Source organism: Acomys minous, assembly GCF_964271855.1.
Source record: "Acomys minous genome assembly, chromosome: 13".
Classification (NCBI taxonomy): Eukaryota; Metazoa; Chordata; class Mammalia; order Rodentia; family Muridae; genus Acomys; species Acomys minous.
In genome coordinates this window covers 54,496,003-54,517,013 of record NC_140495.1, presented here as the reverse complement: position 1 = coordinate 54,517,013, position 21,011 = coordinate 54,496,003, and the positions used below count along the sequence as shown (strand labels likewise).

The window sequence follows — 21,011 nt, the reverse complement described above, 5'->3', positions numbered from 1 at the left end:
CATCCTCTCTCCTCTCACTGTGGTCATCTCCTCCTCTCTGTGCCGTCCTCCCTCCATCCTCTGTCCTCTCACTGTGCTCATCTCCTCCTCTCTGTGCCGTCCTCCCTCCATCCTCTGTCCTCTCATTTGTGCTCTTTAACCTCTTGTAACCTTGCACTGCAGGTTATTGCTCCTCCACAGCCTAACACCCCCTCTGGCTCCCCTGTCTGGTTTTATGTCATGTACTTGCACATGACACACATAGGTAAACAGTGCAAAATTGAGCCTCATAGAGCACACAGTATTTGACTCTGAGTGTGGGTCACGTCACTTTAAGAATTGTCAGGTCTATTCATTTCCCTGTAAGTTTCATTTTCCCCCCTATGGCTTCGTAAAATTTCATTGTACATTTACCATGTTTTCATTGATCATCTATTGAAAGACATTTAGGGTGACTAAATTTCTTTGTAATTGTGAATAGAACAGTGATAAAGATGGGTGTGTAACTATATCTATAAGAGGCCTTATTGGAATATGCTGCAGGCTGGGTTCGTATGGTAGTTTTTTATTTGACTTTAAGAAACCTTCATGGCCAGGTGAGGTGGCGCACGCCTGTAATCCCAGCACTCAGGAGGCAGAGGCAGGCGGATCTTCGTGAGTTTGAGGCCAGCCTGGTCTACAAGGGAGTCCAGGACAGCCAGGGCTACACCGAAAAATCCTGTCTCTAAAAACCAAACCAACCAAACAACCAAACCACATGAGTCCTTCATGTTCCACGGTGGGCACCAGTTTGCAGCCTCAGCAACAGTGAATAGCTCCTCCCCCATCTCCTCCCCCTCCTCAGCTCTTGTTTCTCAGTGGTGAGGGTAGGCTGGACCCTCTGGGCAGTTCTAACTTGGTCTTTCACAATGGCTATGGATGCTGAATGCTTTATTGGCCAATTTAGATTTATATTTTGAGAGAAGTCTATTTCATGAATTCATATCTGACATACAGCAGCCAATGTGTTCTTCTGTTGTGCTGGCCTGGCTATACTTTATTCTGCCTTATGTAAACTGTAAATTATGTAATCCCGTTCATCAGTTCTTGGGGTAATTTTCTGTGTGTTGGGATCCTGTTAGAAAGTTCTTATTTATGAACACATCTTGAAGTATTTTCCTCTAGCAGCATTGGCATTTTATGTTTAACTTTGACCCACTTTGACTTGTAAAGACTTTGTTCTTTGGCAGTTTTGTAAGTGTGTATGTTTGTATGTTTATATATTACAGATTACCCCCACCCTTCACCTGCGTTTAACTCCCTCCCACCCTTGCCTCCTCCCCACAAGTCTCTCATTTCCTTTTTTTTTTTTTTTTTTTGGTCTTGTCATCCACTGTTATAAGTAAGACCAGGGCCGTCTTTACCACCATAGTCTTGGAACTGCCCACCGGCGCACACGGTGGGCTCAGAAGTAGGGATGCGCCTGGGCTTTGTGCAGGGTGAGAGAGAAGGGTCTAATCCATTCTGTCGGCACCGCCTGTTTAAATAGGTGTTTCCCCGCGTGTATGTTTGTAACAGCTCTGTTGAATGCTAGGTGGCCGTAGCTGTGTGGGTCTGTTTCTGGATTCTTCATTCTAGGTCCACTTGTCTGGCTTTGCCCCAGTACCATGCTTTGTTACTGGGCCCCTGTCAGGTGTTATGATATCCTCAGTTGTGCTCCTTGTGCTAGAATTGTTTGTCTCCTGTTGTGTAGGAAAGCACAGGGCGCGTTTTCTGTGGAGGGTCATCTTCAAGTGACTTTCAGTTTCCATCACAGAGGCCTCTCCCTTCCTTGGCCAGGTTCACTCCTGCATCTTATTTCGTTCTCAGCACGGTTGTTATTGATGTGTAGGGAAGTTACTGGGTTTGTATGCTCATTTTGTATCCTGAAAGGTGAAAATTGTTCACCAGATCTGAGAGTTCATGGTAGGGTCTGTAGGCTCTTCTAAGTGTTCTTCATGCTGTCTGAGATTATCGATACTTTGACTTCTTTCTCATGTTTTTCCTTATGTCTTACTGCTTTCGTTGGGTGGGACCTGAAACACTATATTAAACAAGTGTCCAGGTTTAGATCTTGAGTCTGTGTTCGTTGTACCTCGTCTAGTACAGTGTTGCCTGTAGCTCTTACTACTTCCAAGTGTATTCTCAGGCTTTGTGTTCCTGATTTCTTCAGGACTGTATCTTTTTAAAGTGGTCCTCACTGTAGCCCAAGTTTGCAGATTCACAGTGATTCTTCTGTCTTAGCCTCTTACATGCTGGAATGCGTGTGCGCCATGATGCCAGGAGCTTCAGGATGTTTCTCGTGAAGACATCTTTAACTCTGCCCAATGCCTTCTTTGTATTTGAGCTCTGTCCTGAAGTTTATTTATATAATGTATTACTTTTTTTTTTTAATCTTCTTTTTTCTTTTCTTTTTTTGCACAGCTCTGTGTCCCTTAAATAAAACCACTTTGGTTATGGTATTTGATTTTAATATATTCTTGAATATAGTTTTCAAGTATTTTGTTGGGAGTTTTTCACCTGGTGGTCATTAGAGAAATTGGCCTTGAATGTTGTCGTTCTTGTTCCGCCTTTACTCAGCGTTGGTGGTAGGGCCATAGCGGTTTCCTAGAATGAGTTTGGTAGAGCTCTTCCCCCTTTTGATAGAGTAGTGAGATGCTGGTGTAGATCCTCCTTAGACACTTGGCAGTAGCCTCCTGCGTCTGTCCAGTCCCCGCCTTTGCTCCCGTGGGAATGCCAGCTAAGGGCCTGCATAAATGCTTATATCTTACAGATGTAGCTGTGGTAAATTGTGGGCATTTAGAAATGTATTAGTTTCTTCTGTATTTTTTGAGCTTTTGAATATAAGTTTTCAAAGCATTCCCCAGTGATCTTTTGGATTTCCTTGTCTCTACAGTAACAACTTGCTCTTCATCCTTATTTTTATTCATTTGGGCTCTCTCTGTGTGTCTGTTAGTCTAGGTAGGAGTTGGTCAGTCTTGTTTGGTTAGTTTGCGCGCTGTTTTTCTGCATCTCACTACTCTGCTCCAAACCTCTTGCCCTGCCAGGGTTAGCTTTAGCGTCTCGTTTCTTCTAAAGCTTTCGATTTCTGCGTTGTAGCTCGCTCTCTCAGGACTGCAGTCGACTGCTCTCTTTGTCATTTTTTTCATTCAGAAGTGCGTTGTTGGGATCCAGGGTTTCCCGGCTGCTGGTTTCTCTTCATATCCCAGTGCGGCCTGGTAAGAGAAAAGGGATTCCTTTTCTGCTTACCTCTGCCTGTCTACCTATCTGTGTGTTGAGACTTACAATGTCATCAACTTTAGATAAGACTTTCTACGTGAAGATGAAATAGTCTATGGAGATTGTTAAACGCAGTTGATTGATGCTATAGTTTAGTTCTAAAGTGTTTTTGCTGAACTTTTGCAAGAACTTGTCTACCTGTGAGGTTGGGTATTGACTCATCCAGCGCCATTCTGTCAGGACCTCTCAGAGCAGTATGTGGTGAGCGACTCGTTAGAACTGTTGTTTTCCTTCCGTAAAGCGTGGTGCTCCTTTACATCCCTCTGACTGTGGCCTGGAAGCTCTTATTTCAGATATAGCAGCTGCTCTGAGAGCTTGGTCAGCTGGTTTGTAGCCTCTGGCTCAATCTTTGGATATCTTTGCTAGCTAAGTGTCTGTCTGTCTTGGAGAAAACAGTCAGTTTGCATCTGTTCATTGCTAAGCGATGCTGTTTGCACCATGTTATTATTGCGAGAGTATTGCTATTTCCTATGACTCTCTTCGTCAATATCTGGTTGGCTGGATCAGTGCTTTGCTGTTGCTTCTCCCTTTTAGCATTAGGGGTTTTCTGGATTGCTCGTTGGACATGACCGAGGTTTTCCAGGCTCCTGGCTCTTGCTTGTTCATGACCCCTTTCGTGGAATGTATTCTTTCCTGTGTTCTCGTGGAGGAAACTTTCTCCTCTGTGCATACTTTTGCATTCATCTTGAAATGTCCTTATTTTTCTATCAGTTTTTAAACATAGCTTCGATGGGCACATCAGTCCTAATAGTTAGGTAATTGTTTTCTGGGCATGAATGATACCGTTCCATGCTGGCTTGGCTTTCGGGGCTGTAGGTGAAGGATCTGAGGCTGCTCTGAGCGTTCTGCCTTTGCTTGTAAGTTGTCTTTTTCTCTTACAGCTTTTGTTGTTGCTTCTTTGCTTTGCATCGTTGAAAACTTGATTATGATATGAAGAGAGAGTCTTCTCTGCTGATGTCTGTTTTGGGTTCTGAATACCTCTTGCGTGTGGGTGTTTGTTGTTTTATGTTTGAGATACTTTCTGCTATAATTCTGCTGACTAAGTTACCTTTGGTTTTTAATTTTATCTCGGCTCCTTCCTCAACGCCAGTTTGAGACCAAACCTCAAAGAAAAAACTGGCATCCCTTCCTCAGGAGTTATGGACGGCAGTAGCTTCTTAGCAAGGGCAGAGCCCGGAGGAACCCCCCTCCCCCCATCTATGCCAGAATTTTGGCTTGGATGGACTCAGTGACCTCTTTTAAAGTCAGCCTCAGTGGGTTTGTGAGTGTGCCGGCGGCAGCCATGTCCAGGAGACAGCGTTCACCGCTCCCTCCCCTCCTCAGGCTCTCGCTGTCCGTCTGCCTGCTCTTCAGGGTGTTTGCTGGGATTGCTTAATTCTGCCACTGCTGCAAATGCACACTTATGTTTCCTTTTATCTCCATTTGGCGAAGCTTTCTCTCTTGCCACCCCAGTGGACGCTCAAATGGAAAAGTAATTAAACAAATGGTTACTTAAATCTCTATTGTCTGTCTACCTATCCGTTTATCTCTGTCATCTGTCTCTATCGTCTGTTTATATTTAATTTGTCATCATAATAGGTTGTTTTGTGAATATGCTGGTGCTGTTGAGCTATTTTCTCATGTGTACCCTCTCTCAGCAAACCCTGTGTATGGGATTTTATCAGTACTGAAAAACCAGCTCTTCTGTAGGGAGTGTGGTCAGCTTGGAACCTCGCACCCCTGCGCAGGGAAGCCAGCGGCTCTTCTTGGGCTGGTCCTCTCTGCAGGATGCCGTTTGCACAAAGAGCACCTCGTGTCCCATGGTCATGCCTCTGGGGATGCTTGCCTACACAGGCACCGTCAGCATCTGTCACTCTCCTGTTTCTCTTGTCCTTGTCTTTCAGATGAAACCGAGTATGAGTACAGTGGGAGTGAGGAGGAAGAGGAGGAGGTGCCTGAACAGGAAGGGGAGCCAAGGTAATGTTGCCACCATCACCGCCTTATGAAAGACCCAGCTCCATTGATCTAGCATTTCGTAAGGCTCTGGAGTAGCGACAGACTGCCCTGGCTTGCTTCCTCTCTTCTCATGACAGATTTTTGTGAACAGCTCCTCACCCATTTTTTTTCATTTGTTTTTACCCAGTTTTATATTTGAGGCTGAGAAAATAATGCTTCTGACATTTTATTACTCCTGAAGGCACAGATGGGTCAAGTCCCCTGCTGGACAGAACAGTCAGTCAGTCCCACACACAAAGCAGCGTCGGCTGCTAGTCCTGAGGACCCCTGTTGAGGGGCTTTCCCAGAGCTGTATGTCCCTCCGTGCAGACGTGGCTGCCAGCGCTTGGCCACCTCTCTGCGAGTCTTACACTTTACTTCAGTAATGACTTTGCCTGACAGTCGTTTCGCCTGGCCTTACCTGTGTTTGAGTGCTGATCAAAACCAAGTAGAAGGTTGTGATGAGCCCCGTGGGAGCCAGTGCTGTGAATGGGAGTTCAATGAGGGACATACAGGGCTTGACTAAAGAAGTCTTGTAATAACTTAAAAAGGAGATCGGGGTCCATATCAAAGATTTCATAGATATTAGAATTAATTTTGTGAACAATAATACTGCTTTTAGAGGGCTGGAGAGATGGCTCAGAGGTTAAGAGCACTGACTGCTCTTCCAGAGGTCCTGAGTTCAAGTCCCAGCAACCACATGGTGGCTCACAACCATCTACAATGTAATCTAATGCCCTCTTCTGGCATGCAGGTGTACATGCAGGCAGAGCACTGTTTACATAATAAATAAATAAAAATCTTTAAAAAAAAAACCTGCTTTTAATGGCAAGTGTGAGATGCACACTGGCGTGCGCAATGAAAAAAATTTAAGGAAGTTTGTTTCCTGCTAGTCTGTGTGATAAGGGCTTGGAGGACAGTCCCCAAATCAGAGAAATATGAGCTAAGGTTTCTGTGCAGAACCCATTCCCAAGGCCCGCTTGGGGCCTGCTGCTGTCCCTGACCATGGAAAGAGAGTGGCAGGGAGCAGAGCTGGTGTGGTGCTGGCCGGGTGACAATGAAGGAGCGCCCAGCGCCGAGAGTGCTGCTCTTTCTTTGTAATGATGGAAAATAAGAGTGAGACCCGTAACGTGAAGGGAGGCGAGCTCAGCCCACACCGTCTGGTCGAGCTGATGACAGAATCCCAAAGGGGAAGTGTTTATCTGCTAGGGCTGGATTTCCAGACATTACTAAATGATAACGGATGATGTGAGTGGTAGGCATGGTTGTCCTGGAGGGCGTATTGATTGAACTCCTGGGCTCGAAACTCAGAAGCCCCGAGAAGAGGTATAGGACGCCCGTGCTGGTCGCACCCTCAGAGGCCAAGGTAAGGCAGGAACCCCTGACGGCCCTGTCCCCCTGCAGTTCCATCGTCAATGTGCCCGGAGAGTCGACCCTGCGACGTGATTTCCTGAGACTGCAGCAGGAGAACAAGGAACGCTCTGAGGCTCTGCGGAGACAGCAGCTTCTGCAGGAGCAGCAGCTGCGCGAGCAGGAGGAGTACAAGAGGCAGCTGCTGGCGGAGCGGCAGAAGCGCATTGAGCAGCAGAAGGAGCAGAGGCGGCGGCTGGAAGAGGTGGGAGGCCGCGTGGGTTCCCTGGAAGAGGCGGGGGGCCGCGTGGTTTCCTGGAAGAGGCGGGAGGCCGCGTGGTTTCCTGGAAGAGGCGGGAGGCCCGCGTGGTTTCCCTGGAAGAGGCGGGAGGCCGCGTGGGTTCCCTGGAAGAGACGGGAGGCCGCGTGGGTTTCCCTGGAAGAGACGGGAGGCCGCGTGGGTTTCCCTGGAAGAGGCGGGAGGCCCGCGTGTGTTTCCCTGGAAGAGGCGGGAGGCCCGCGTGTGTTTCCCTGGAAGAGGTGGGAGGCCCGCGTGTGTTTCCCTGGAAGAGGTGGGGGGACCGCGTGGGTTCCCTGAAAGAGGTGGGAGGCCGCATGGGTTCCCTGGAAGAGGTGGGAGGCCCACGTTGGGTTTCCCTGTCTTAGCCCTGTTCTGCGTGTGCTGTGTGTGGCAGTCAGGCATCTGGCTAGCTTGTTGAGGAGATAGGAGGTAATATGTAGGTGCCGTGCTGCACAGTTCAAAGAACTTCTGAAGGGACTAGCACCTTCCGTATTCTTGAGGCCTTAGAAATGTGTTCCTTGTAAACTGTGCCACGGAGCCAACACCTAACACCGAACTTAGATGCATTTATGAGGCACAGAGCTGCAGGTTCTAAAGACGGCTCTTGACCCTTTCAGGAGCCCTTGTGTTGTGCTCAAATTGACTTGCTAGACTTGACTTGTTTGTTTGTTTGTTTGTTTGTTTGTTTGTTTTTGCCATTCTTGGCTTTTGTGTCCCAATGTTATATTTTTCTGACACCTCAGATATGAAAAACGTCTCTAACTGCCTTAACTTTGGGGTGGATTTAAGACTGAGCATTCAGGCCAGTGAGACGGTTCCATGGACCTAGGTGCATGCCACCAAGCATGAGGACTCGCTTGATCCCCAGGTCCCAGTTGCTGTAGGAGCCAGCTCCAGCAAACTGTCTTCCAACATCCACGCATGTACATGTACACGCCTCCAGAAGGCAAGCTAGTCAGTGAGGTTAGTTGTGTTTTATGGCAGACAAGTACAGTTTGCACCGTGTTCATTTTAACCGTTGATATCATCTGACCTGACCTCCATATCATCAACATTATTTATATAATTATGTATAGGTTATTTTTATTTTTAATTCACAGAAATGTACTATTTTCCTGTAATTCACTTGCGAATTAAGAGTGTTTTGATTTTCTTTTCTTGACTGCCTTTTATATGCCACAGCCCCTAATTTTTCATTCATCATTTGTTTCCATTTGCTCTGAACATTATTTTCACCTTTATTGTTTTCTTCAGGAGAAGAATCATTTGAAAGAAAGAAAGAAAGCAAGAAAGAAAGAAAGAAAGAAAGCCAAGTAATGACATTTCCAGTGCTAAACATGCTGTTGCCTAGGTCATGGATAGTCTGGGTTGGCATGGCATCTTTGAGTTATTCTGTGTAAACCTGTGTGTGCCTTGCTAAAGGAGATAATGTAAATATTTAGCTAGATCATTTAGGGAAAAATGTCATTAAGTGTTTTTATAACCTTTAAAAATTTACTTGTAAATCCTTTGTGAAATATTTCTTAATATTATTCTCACCGTTGTGTGAACAGAGTAGAAAACTAGCGTGAGTGTGGGGCCCACTCGGGGTATGTGGCGAAATGCTCTGGCCATGTGTTCCTGTGGTGTTCTGCACTGCCCAGGCAGGTGGCAAACATTATCCTCAGGCTGTGGCTTTTCGTAGGGACACAAGTGGTGACAGTGGCTTTCAGGCTGTAGTAGTGAGATGGGCATCTGGCCCCTCTGTGAGGTAGGCAGTGTGGCTTAGGGCGAGGGACTGAAGCCTCAGGTCATTCTGTCTCCCTCAGGAGATGCCTCGTGAGTTAGAGATGTCTGCGTCACGTGCTCTCATGTATAGACTCTGTAAATTCGCACTCAGGTCATCTTTGGTATCACTCAGGTGTGCTGAGGGCTGCTCAGTGGCTAGAGCATCTTGCAGAGGACCGAGGCCTGGTTCCCAGCATGCACAGCAGCTCACAGGCATTCTCAGCTTCATGGGATGAAGCACACACGTGGTTACATACACATGCCTGTAGACTAAATAGTCATCTGCTAAAGTAAAATAGATCTTTAAAAACGGGAAGTGGGAATAAGGGGATGGATTTGATCAAAACATATCGTATGCGTGTATGAAATTCTCAAGCAGTAAAAATCAAACCTCAAGAGTAGGGCTAGGCCCTGAAATGGCAGGTGTTCTCACAAGCAGAATCCTCCTGCGGGACATCGAGGGCTAGCCTTCTCCTTAGCTGGAGGCAGGTGGAAGCATTGTTTGCATCCTGGGCTCTAGAAAGTTAATTTGGGAATCTTTGAGGTTAAGTGGTTTGTAGCCCTTTCAATAAAAGGCCAAGTCAGTCAGTCAGGCCTTTCTGGAAATCAAATTCCTGTTATGAACAGTGCTTCCGGCGAGGTGCCTCAGTGGGTACAGGTGCTTGCCACCAAGTCTGGTGACCTGAGTTCAGTGCTTGGGACCCACGTGGGGCAGAAGGAGCAAACAGACTTTTCCAGGTTGTCCTCTGACCTCCGTATGTGCACTCTGGTAGCTTGCTGCTCACGTGTGCACACAAAATACATGTAACTAAAAACAAAACCCACAACCTAACTGGTCTTCTCTTAGTAGGCCAGCATAAGACACTTCCAAGTCAGGAGTGGGGAAAACCGTGGTGCAGAAGTCGCCCCATTGGCAGCTGCTGTACAAGTAGGCTTGCTGCGGCCAGGCGTGGCGTCCTCTTCATTACAGAGGCCCCGCCCCTTTCAGAAGCACTCGTGTGACACTTTCATAGCCAGCTGGGTACCAGCTGCTCCCTGCCCTCCTCTTCTGCGTTGTGCTTTGTATCGACCCACAGATGCAGCTGGGCCTCCAAGGCACTGCGAAAGGCTGCTCTGAAGCCAAGTAGGGATAATGGCTCGGAGCAGTCCGTGCTACCCCCAGTACCCTAAGTCAACAGGACAACAGTTCTGTGACGCTGTAGCTGAACAAGGGCAGCTGCAAGTCAAGACACTTCTCATCAGGAGTGTGGGACCCCAGGTGCTGATGACGTCTTAACCTTTGGGCTGTTGGAAGCCGGGAGTGTTAGTCCATTCCAAAAGGATTCACCTAGTAATCCTGGATACCGAGTCACACATAGATGGGCAGAGGATGGGTATCAAAGAGGCAAAATCAGCCAGATAATTCCAGCTCTCACAGCCACATAGTTCTTACCAGCCATCCATATATATATTAAAGATTGCTTATGTGTACAGTGTTCCACCTGCATGTACACCTGCAGGCCAGAAGAGGGCACCAGATCTCAGTATAGATGGTTGTGAGCCTCCGTGTCAGGACTTCTGTCCTCCTAACCCCGAGCCATCTCTCCAGCCCCTTGCATCCTCTTTCACATAGATATCTTGTTGGTTTTCTAGTTTTGCTGAGATTGGATTTTCTGCTTTCTCATGGTCCAGGGAGAAAGGGAGAGCCTGTTGGGTTCATGCCGGCTTGTCTTTTTACTAAAGCTGCGGCCAACTGTCTGCTGCTTGCTCCCTGTTCAGATACCCACTCTCCCCTGCTCTGCTCTTCCTGTGGGTCTGTAACAAGGATACGTCCGCTCCCTGCTGGTCCTTCATGTTCACAGTGGAAGCTCCTTCCACTGTGCCTTCCTGAGTGGTGACCGCTTCCCTCGGCGGGCGAGCATGACATGGCGGTGTCCGTAGCGGAGCCCTCCTCTCCCCAGGGGGACACACTTGGATTATTCCAGTTTAGAGGGGTGGGTAGAAGTGAATAAGTTAAAAAGGAAGGGAAGCAGGAGAAAGGGAAACTTGTTGTGCGGTGGGTTAGCACTGGTGTTCCGTTGTAGCGTTAGCTGTAAGAATGCGCCCTCATGTGTCTGTTGTGCCTGTTGGCTCTGAGATCATAGAAGGGGACTTTTGAACTCTTGCTCAAAGATTCTCCAGAAGCTTTCTGCACATTTCAAAGGGCTGAGAACCGTTTCCTCACTTGCCCTTGCATACAGAAGGCCATTGTTTGCAAATCATTAGCATCTGACGTCAGGGATCCATGTTGGCCTGGTGCTGCCTTTTTCACAGCTCCGGCTTTAGTGATGTGCAGCATTCCCAGGGACCGGGCAGCAAGTGCCCCAAAGCAAAGGCTGCTTTCTGTCTAGTCAGCAGGGCTTAGTTGTTTCCAGACAGTGGTTGTCTTGTTTCTAAGGACGTCTTGTAAGTTCTTGAATGTTCTTTTGACATGCAACCTTCTGCTTTTATTTTCAGTTAAGTTTTGTAAAGAATTAGTTTAATTCAGCAAACGTTGGAACCTGAGGATAGGGGAAGACTTTTCTTTGGGGGAAAATCCAGTAGTTATTTTCTCCAAGTTGATGGGAACCGTAACATAAGCAAGCACAAGGTTAGTTGGGCGGGTGCAGCTCATGCCCTCAGTTCTCGTGAAGGTAGCTGACTGGAGTGCACTGGGAGAGTCTCTTCCTACGGCCAGCAAGCCCAGTATGCCTGTTGGAATGGGCCTCAGTTGCTCTATCAGTTTGACAGACTCAGTAAGATTTTACCTTTGAATCCTGAACTGGCAAGGGGCGTGGGTAATGAGTGCATCAATTTAGTGCAGCTTGGCTGCCAGGAAGCACCTGCGTCCAGAAGAGAGAGAATAATGACGTCAGCTTGCCAGTCACAGACATAAGGTTAATCTGGTGTAGATTGCATTTCATTTAGGCTACTTTCTTTCAAGAAGCCAGATTTCATAGTAATCTTCTGTTAAGATTAATAAGATACATTTGAGCAATCAATAGTTTTGTTACACTGTTACAGTCTTTCTGAATATGAGGAGCTTTGATTGCTCTCTAAATGTATCTGGTTGTTTCTTGGTCAGAGTTTTACATTCCAGGTCTTGTGAGGGGGTGGGGAGGCCTGCACTATAGCAGCCCTTTGCTGTGGCCACCTCTTTCTCTCTGCTGACAGGGATGGGCATGTTGCAGGCTCTCCTCTCCCGCTCCCTGCTGTCTGTAGTGTGTGTCCGGGCACTAGTCCTTTCTTTCCAGCTGCTGGCTAGTCTCAGAGAACTTTCCATGTGCTCTATTATTATCTGTGAGTTTTTCTGTTCAAATCCATCTTCATCTTCATATACCCATGGTATTTGTCAGTAAATGTTTCTCAAGTGGATGAGTCAGTCATTATAGCCCCATCTGTGTCTCTGAGAAGAAAAGGGGCTGTTGATACTGTACTCATTTGCATATGCATCCTTAGACGTGGGATCTCCGCATCTCAGACGTCATGGGCTGCTTGAAGTCCTTGTATCCTGAGAGAGAGAGGATGTGAAAGGGTGATACACCACTATATGCAAATATTTGAGTGGGCTTCATCTCAGTAGATACTTCAGTCTCCATCACTGAATGTGAGATGCTGATGCGGTCACAGCAGTCTCCTCTAGGGTGCCATGTGCTCAGTGTGAGGATCAGATGTAATAAAAACCAACACGCGGAGGACAGCGAGCCCAGCGGTAGTTGCGCTTGCTTGGCATGCTCAAGGCCTTGGAATCAGTTCTTAGCAGTCTCCCCACAAAAGGTTAGCTGTTCCTCTCATGAAAGTGATTTCTACATGGACGAGGAAGGGGGAGGGAGAGATGCAGCTATGCTTCTAAAGAACTTAAATTCCTAAAAATGTTTCACTCGAAACTAAGAAAAAGAATGCCTTCTGAAACCTTTCAGTTGATAATTGGTTTTTAAAAGATACATTAGTTTTATTTTATGTGTATGAGCGTTTTACCTACATGTATGTATGCGCACCATGTGCATGCAGTGCTCACATTGGCCAGAAGAGGGCATGAGATCCCCTTGAACTTGGAGTTACAGATAGTTGTGAGCCACCTTGTGAGTGCTGGGAACTGAACCTGAGCCATTTAGAAGATGAGCCAGTGCTCTTAACTTTTGAGCCATCGCTCTAGCCCCTGAGGTGGGTTTTTTGTTTGTTTTTGTTTTTTGTTGTTGTTGTTTTGTTAGTTTGTTTTTGTTTTTAATGTAGCCTAACTACATTAAAGATGTTATGCTAGTCTTTATGATAGTATATTTTTAATTACATTTACTAATCTTAATAATTTAAAATAATTGGATAAAAGGTCATGATAGCTGGGCATGGTGGTACACAACTGTAATCCCAGCACTCTGGGAGGCAGAGGCAGGCTGATCTCTGAGTTTGAGCACAGCCTGGTCTACAAAGTAAGCCCAAGACAGCCAAGGCTACACAGAGAAACCTCGCCTTGAAAAACCAGAATCAACCAATTGATCAATCATGTAGACTTTGAATCATGTTGGCAATTAAAAAAAAATCTTTCATTGAGAAATCTCACAGAAATGACTGAAAAAATTAGCATGAAGAGGTGTAATGTGGAAATTAGGTAGTCCATGGGAGACAGTAACAGTCAAGGATGAAAGCCCTCAGGAGGACTGAAGTTCAGAGCCAGCCTGGGCTGCATAATAAACCAGAAATGAAAACCCAACGTGTACGATTTCTGAATGGAGAGACTCGTTAAGTACTCAGCAGGTGAGGGGGCAGACAGGAGAGGCCTGTGTGAACACCCATGTGTCAGCTTAGAGCCCTTGCATTGACCATAGGACAGGAAGGGGATTTGAAAAGCTGCAGAGCAGGGCAGTTTGTGCTCTGGTTCCGGGGCAGGAGGGTCAGTGGTGTCCGTGTTCACCGGAAAGGAAACGCTAACCAGGTCTCAGTAGGTCCGTGTGACGTGCTTAGCTCCACTGCGGATCTTTAGACATGTACAGGTTCTTAGCCTTTTTGTCTTCTTCACCTTTCCCCATGACGCTGCTTAGAGAATGTGTCCCTGAAAATACGCCGAATTTTGTCCCGGAGACTGTAAATGGATCCCCAGAAGGTTGGTAGATGTAAATGCAGGATTACTGGACCTGCAAGATGTTGACGCCCAAGACCCATGATTGAACTCCCTAACCATAGTGAGGGGTTTATAGTCTAAGATTGCTTTATCGATTGGTGATGGGTCCAGAGGAAACCGGTCGGATAAAAGGGGCAAGTAGTCGGTCCTTAAAGGTCTGATGGGGAAGTTAGCTGCACGTGGCTAACTCGGCGTGTAGTTTTATTCTAGCGAGAAGTTGTTATGACTGGGATTATGGTGCGGCGGGCCTGGTTGGGAGGTGTTAGTAGGTGGAAAGCGATGCACAGGGTTTTAGAAGGCTGTTTAGGGAGGAGAGTAGAAGCGCTGTGGGCAAGATTGCAAGTCCGATTCATCCCTTCAGGGCGAGAGCTGCGATTTTAAACAGAGTCCTTGACAAATTTTGGGTCCTAGACTCTTTATAAAAAGTAAAGTAAGACAGAACAAAACACGTGGGCACATGTACCTGACGGACATCTTATAGCATGTGAGCCGTCAGCATGGCAGATGTAAAACCTAAGCAGTGTAAGGTTCTGTTCTGTACGGAGCACACTGTCCCCGTGCACCCACAGGCTGTCTCGGTCCTTCACACGGAGGGCATTGCCGCGTCCCCGTGCACCCACAGGCTGTCCTGGTCCTTCACACGGAGCGCATTGCCGCGTCCCCGTGCGCCCACAGGCTGTCCCGGTCCTTCACACGGAGGACATTGCCGCGTCCCCGTGCGCCCACAGGCTGTCTCGGCCCTTCACACGGAGGACATTGCCGCGTCCCCGTGCGCCCACAGGCTGCCTCTGTCCTTCACACGGAGGACATTGCCGCGTCCCCGTGCGCCCACAGGCTGCCTCAGTCCTTCACACAGAGCGCATTGCCGCGTCCCCGTGCGCCCACAGGCTGCCTCGGTCCTTTACACGGAGCGCATTGCCGCGTCCCCGTGCACCCACAGGCTGTCCCGGTCCTTCACACGGAGCGCATTGCCGCGTCCCCGTGCACCCACAGGCTGTCCCGGTCCTTCACACGGAGCGCATTGCCGCGTCCCCGTGCACCCACAGGCTGTCCCGGTCCTTCACACGGAGCGCATTGCCGCGTCCCCGTGCACCCACAGGCTGTCTCGGTCCTTCACCCGGAGCGCATTGCCGCGTCCCCGTGCGCCCACAGGCTGCCTCAGTCCTTCACACGGAGCGCATTGCCGCGTCCCCGTGCACCCACAGGCTGTCTCAGTCCTTCACACGGAGCGCATTGCCGCGTCCCCGTGCACCCACAGGCTGCCTCAGTCCTTCACACGGAGCGCATTGCCGCGTCCCCGTGCGCTCACAGGCTGTCCTGGTCCTTCACACGGAGCGCATTGCCGCGTCCCCGTGCACCCACAGGCTGCCTCAGTCCTTCGCTCCCCTCGTTGCTCCTTCCACCTCCCTGCGCTGAGTTACCTCAGAGTGGTAGGTAAGGAGAGCTAGGAAAAGAGAAGCCCATGTCTTTTAAAGCTCGGTACTTCTTACTGCTCAGGGACAGGAGACCTTTGTTTGTTTGTTTGTTTAAATCTCCACTCACCACCTATATCTCCTGACAGACCCCAACACCTCAGCCCCTTCGTGCTGTGGGGCTCACCAGGGATGCGGAGAACAGCAGCAAAGCACAAGCGAGACCTGACCCCTTGGAAGCACGGAGTCCAAAGATCCTTTTAAACCTGTGTAGCTGCTCTGTGTATCTAACGTTTGTAAAAATACTACCCCCCCCTCCCGACACCCCCCCCCCCCCCCCCCCCGTGCACTCTTTCCTTGGTCTGATCCAGAAATTGGCTGGGAGCTGAGTTCTCTGAAGCCAGTGAGAAGTTATAAGGCTGTAGACACCTGCTGCTTCCCCCCCCCCCCCCCCCCCCCCCCCCCCCCCCCGTTTCTTTCGTTGGCCTTTTGTCTGACTGAGGAACATTCTTTACATTTCTATTTGGGAGCCTCCCAGCCTATCATTGTTGAGACTGCATTTTTCTTTCTTTACTTTTTATCTAATAATTTTTCACACAACATATTTTCATCATGTTTTTCCCTCCTTCAGGTCTTTCTACCTCCCTAGCCCCCTCTCAAAAATCAACGCAAAAAAGCCAGTGAGACAAAAATAGAAAATTCCCAAAGGAGACAAAAGGCCTCCCGTCCAGTTGTAGCTAACTCCTCCTGGACATGGGGCCTGCCCCTGAGTGTGGTAGTAAAACCCTGTGGCACACCGCCAGAGGGACGGATTTTTCCATTGCCAGTTTCGTTTTATCCAAAGGTGTGCCCTCTGCAGTTTCCCTTTTGCTCTGCACTGCGCTGCCAGTGCCTTTAGCTCTGACATAGTTGCGCACAGAGTTCCACCACCCTGTCTTCAGCCTGGAGACTTGAAAGTATAGTACTCCAAACTCCAGCTTCATGTTTACCAGAAGTCGCCTTGTTTTATTTGTAACATGTTTTACACAACCAGAACATTCAAGAGATACTTTGCTTCGGAAAAAGTATCTAGCCAGGACTATGTGGTGGAATTAAAAGCTTATACTTGAAACTGCTTTTCTGAGTTGTCAAAAGTACAATGATTTTTATTATCATAATTAGGAGAGTGATTGCGTTCCTAGCTATGGTATCATACATGCGGCGGCCTGTAATGTTTTTCTTGTTGTCGTGTAGGGAATGTGCAAGGCTGTAGCTCGTTGGTTTTGAAGGGAAAAGGCTCCTGCTGTTCACTTTAAGTGTGATTCTTAAGTTTCTTTCAGTTATATTGGCCTGTTCATGGTAGGAGAAAGTCATAAAGGTATTATATCTCTGGAAATTGTGATATAATATTTTTATTTACTTTGTCCTGTGGTTAGCCTCAGTGTCACAGAGTTTGTGAACAGCACCAGTTTTCTTTTTCTGAGGAAGTGAGGACTGTGTAGTTTGTGGAGATGCCGTTCAGTAGAGCCCCCACTAGTGACCTCACTTCCTTATCCGGGCAAGCTGCAGTTCAGGAGCTCAGTGGTCGTGTGTGGCTGGTGGCCGTACATTGGGCAGTGCTTGCCGAGTCTAGCGTTTCCCATACTCACAGAAAGAACAAATAAAGTTGAGACTCCACAGCATGTAAATGCCTGACAGACTGATCTTGTCTCATTATGCAAGAACAGCCAGTCAGGGACATGGCTGTGGCATCCACTGTTGCATGCTGTGTGCATGGCGAGAGGCTGAGGTGGTTACCTGCTGTCAGTGTGCTGCGAGGCGCCATGCAGCTATGAAGTGGACCTTAGAGACAGATGGCCATTTCAGGGGACGCTTTTGGCTGGTGACATTGGACAAGTCATTTCACTTTTCTGAGCCTATATTCTGTACAATAGGGATGAGATCCTGACTTCTTAGGGTTCTAAAGAGAGTTATACTAGGTACAACAAATAGATTTTTAAATGTTACATATCTGATACAAAGCCGGGGACGAAGTTCACATGCCCCTCGTTGGTAGCTTTGCGATATTCCTAGCAATAATAGTAGTGTGTGCTTTGTTTTTGTTGTTGTTGTTGTTAATTTTGATTTTTTTTCCTCACGCATGCTTTTCATTTTTTTCTACCCTTTATTCACTTCTTTTGTTTTGATGTAAGGGTGCTGGATAGTTCGGGATACCCATGAGAAACAAACGTGCTCACCTGTAAGTGGCACAGTTGGTAGTTAAGGCTGACCGCTAAGCCACACCCTGCAGAGACACCTGAGCAGTGGTGATGTGGAAGCTGAGGTGTGGGGCACATGCAGGAACAGTGCTCGGTGCAGGAGACCCGGCTTCGCCTCACTGGCACCTGCTGGTCACTGTCGGCCGATCTCATGAGCAGCACAGCTGGCAGGTCCCGGGTAACCGCACGGTTCTGCCTCTGCAGCAACAAAGACGCGAGCGCGAAGCCAGGAGGCAGCAGGAACGTGAGCAGCGCAGGCGAGAGCAGGAGGAAAAGAGACGCCTGGAGGAGCTGGAGAGGAGGCGGAAAGAGGAGGAGGAGAGGAGGCGGGCGGAGGAGGAGAAGAGGAGAGTGGAGCGGGAGCAGGTGAGTGCGCACAGTGCCAGCCCTCAGAAGCTCAGCTGCCTCAACACTTTGGAAACACAAGTAATTTGACTTCCTAGTTTCAAAAGGAATAAAAACTGCTACAGTTTAGAGAACCTTTGAAACTAGCCAGAGTGCTAAAGAGTGTGGTATGCGACAGATTTCTGAATATATGTTCACAGGCTTGCCTGCTATACTGTGAACGCCAGATATGTGGGTGATGTTAACTTTCAGAGAAGGAAATTAAAACCAACTGTAAGGAAATTTCTAATGTTTGAAATATCTAGTAGCTAAGTGAGTGCTATAATACAAGTTTGCATACATGTATTTGTAGCATTAAATATTATTTTTATATGGTTTAACAAAAAGGGGTTTTTTTGTAACATTTGCATTTTTTATTATTGCCTGTATAGTTTATAAATTTCTTAAACCATTTGTGCGAACAGAAAATAACTTTACTTAGTTGCTTTGACTGTCCTGTCTTTGAAACTGTCGTTCTGTGTCTGAGCTCTGATGCCTGGGAGTCCTGCTGAGTAGTTCTTGTGGTGGTCCAGTGCAGAGCACTTACAAACCGAGTGGGTGACACAGCTGCGGGGGTCTGAGCCTGGGCTTCTGCAGCCATGCTTCCTAGAGCCCCGCTCTGTGGTGGAGCCCACCTGCTGCTGTCCACGTCTTGGCTCTGACAGCAGTGCTTATTTGTTTACAGTAGTTTATGCCTAAGGGCTACACATTTGTGAAAACGCTACTTGTCAAGGTCACCCTGGTACGCTAACATGTTTGATTGTGACAAGAATCTAGATGGTGACATTTCACCTTTAATGTGGTGGTGGCAGTTGTTAAGATTTTGTGAATAGGGATGGAGAGGTGGCGCAGCAGGTGAGAGCACCAGCCCTGGTTCAGCTCTCAGCGCCCATGTGGCAGCTCACAACCATCTGTAACTTCAGTTCCAGGGGTCCAATGTCCTTTTCCTGTTTTTTTCCAACACTGCATGCACATGGTATACAAACATACAAACAGGCAAAACACTCATAAAATACAAATAAATTTAAGAACCTGAAAAAATGTTTTTTGAGTAGCAAGTACCCTGCACTTTAAGGATTTCTTAAAATTGGTTGTTTTACTCTGTTAACATTGCTGTAGTGCACGTTGCATTTGTGTGTGTGTGTGTGTGTGTGTGTGTGTGTGTGTGTGTGTGTTTGTGTGTTTCCTGTGCTCACTGTATGTCAGGGTCTTTGTGGTTTGAGTAGCATGTGGCATGTGCTTTTCCCTATTTCCTTGGCATTTTAAAGTCAGAAAACAAATGTTTATAGTAACTTGATCTTTCAAGTTGGGATTTAATTCTATTTTGTTCAAAAAAGAAAGGATTTGGGACTCAGATTCTTTTTCTCAAACAGTTAAGGCCACATGTGCATCACAAAGGCACTTGGCAGTTCAGCATGATCTTGGGTCTCAGGTGTTAGCTAAAAGGACCTGGCTTTGGGGGTTCAGTTTGGTTTGTAAGATGTGGGGTGCTCTGAGGATGTTTGCCGGTCTTTGTTTCTCTGTTGTCCTGCATTCTCCTATTGGATAACTCAGACTTCCTCTCCGCCCATACCTGTGGCTCTTTGTACTTCGAGGCATGTGCCCTGGAACAGCGCCGTCAGTCTGAGGCACCCAGCTCCCTGGAGCCTGTTTCCCACACCCTTTCTTTTGCCTCCCCCCTAGGAAAGGCGGGTGGGTTTGTTTAATGTGGTGATAGTTGTTTTCCCATTGAAAAGAAAGCTTCTTGTGCAGTGCTTTTTCTCTAAAGAGTTATTTTGTATCTAGCTCCTGGTCCATTAATCAAATGAAAAAACAGGTAGTGGAAGCCTGAGTGTGTGTGGCAGGCCACCCCGCTTGTCTTCCGTGGACCTGGGTTTAGGGTCTCCTGGAGTCTTTGTCCTAGTAGTATGTGGTTAACTTCAAGGCTCAGGGTGTTCCCGCCTCCCGCTCACCCTTCCCCAGCACTGGAGCCTGAAGTAAGGGCTTGAAGCGTGTGAAGGCAGCACATGACCACTTTGTGCGTTACCTCTTTTCACTGCGTCTCCTTCTGTCCCCTGCGCATTCTGCCCATGCGTCGGTGCTTGTGCGCAACACACAAACAAACATGCTTCTCACCAAGAGCCTGGGTAGTTTCCTTGGGAGGACTCCCCCAGCCCACGATTCCTGGCCAGACCCCTCAGACTTGAGTCACCCAAGGCACCTTTGGAGTCATTAGCCAAAGCACAAATGGTGCTTGATTGTTTTTTAAGTCTTAAACAGGTTTTAGTTTCAACAAACTGCTGAATTGTGCTTATTTAAACTGATGGGTAGAGGCAGATACTAACTAACCAGCGCCCCCTGGGCCCAGTCACACTCCAGTTTTCGTGGAGGCTGCACTGGATGTGATGACAGTGACGTCCCAGCAGTGCTTGAACACTGCCCTGTGCATCACTGGACTGGCCTTTGCCAGTCCTCAGCAGCAGATTTTCTGTAGGTGAGGTGTCCACCCCTTGGTGAGCTTGCTGGAAAGCTTAGGGAGCAGTTCTTGGTTACTCACACAGCCACTCTGACACACTGACTGCTGGGTAATCTCGTTGTGACAGGAATACATCAGGCGGCAGCTAGAGGAGGAGCAGCGGCACTTGGAAATCCTGCAGCAGCAGCTGCTCCAGGAGCAGGCCATGTTACTGGTAACGCCCCGCCTCTGTCCCGGTCCCTAGCCATAGGGTCCTCGGCCCTCCCCTAAGCTGGCCAGCTATGGTGGCTATCAAACCTTCCTGGTTTTGCTGTGGCAGCCAGGTTCTAGGGAAGACAACCTCTGTGACCATGCTGTCAAGCACAGTGTAAATTGGCCTTTGCCTATTTCCCATTAGTAAGCCATCTCTTCTTGTTTGGGAGATCCCTACCACGCCCTAAGCAGAGCTCGGTGGTCAGTGAGTTTGAAAACGCTGAAGGCGCCAGGCTCACGGCACACGCTGTAGGAGTTTTGCTGACTGTGTGCATATACCACTTTATCTGATGTTTTACTTGAATTCCTTTACTCTGCAATGATATTACAGTTAGCACATGTGGTCAGATTTTACACAGGTAACATGCTATTTAAAATCCCACCTGTTTTGCCTTGCTCTTAAACAAGGAGAGAGAGGAATGTGCTTTAATCCCAGCACCCCGGAGGCAGAGGCAGGGGATCTCTGAGTTGGAGGCCAGCCTGGTCTACA

The 21,011-nt window shown here is 47.9% G+C and overlaps 1 protein-coding gene across 37 annotated transcripts in view; it reads left to right on the top strand.

The window, feature by feature from the left end:
- MAP4K4 (mitogen-activated protein kinase kinase kinase kinase 4) overlaps nucleotides 1–21,011 on the top strand; it is a 142,101-nt gene that overhangs the window by 96,215 nt on the left and 24,875 nt on the right. For all 37 annotated transcript variants that reach the window (XM_084755009.1, XM_084755004.1, XM_084755010.1 and 34 more), the window contains exons 11-14: nucleotides 5,160–5,232; nucleotides 6,655–6,865; nucleotides 17,635–17,796; nucleotides 20,397–20,483. In XM_084755009.1, the coding sequence (XP_084611135.1) occupies nucleotides 5,160–5,232; nucleotides 6,655–6,865; nucleotides 17,635–17,796; nucleotides 20,397–20,483 (533 nt within the window). The remainder of the gene's footprint in view (nucleotides 1–5,159; nucleotides 5,233–6,654; nucleotides 6,866–17,634; nucleotides 17,797–20,396; nucleotides 20,484–21,011) is intronic.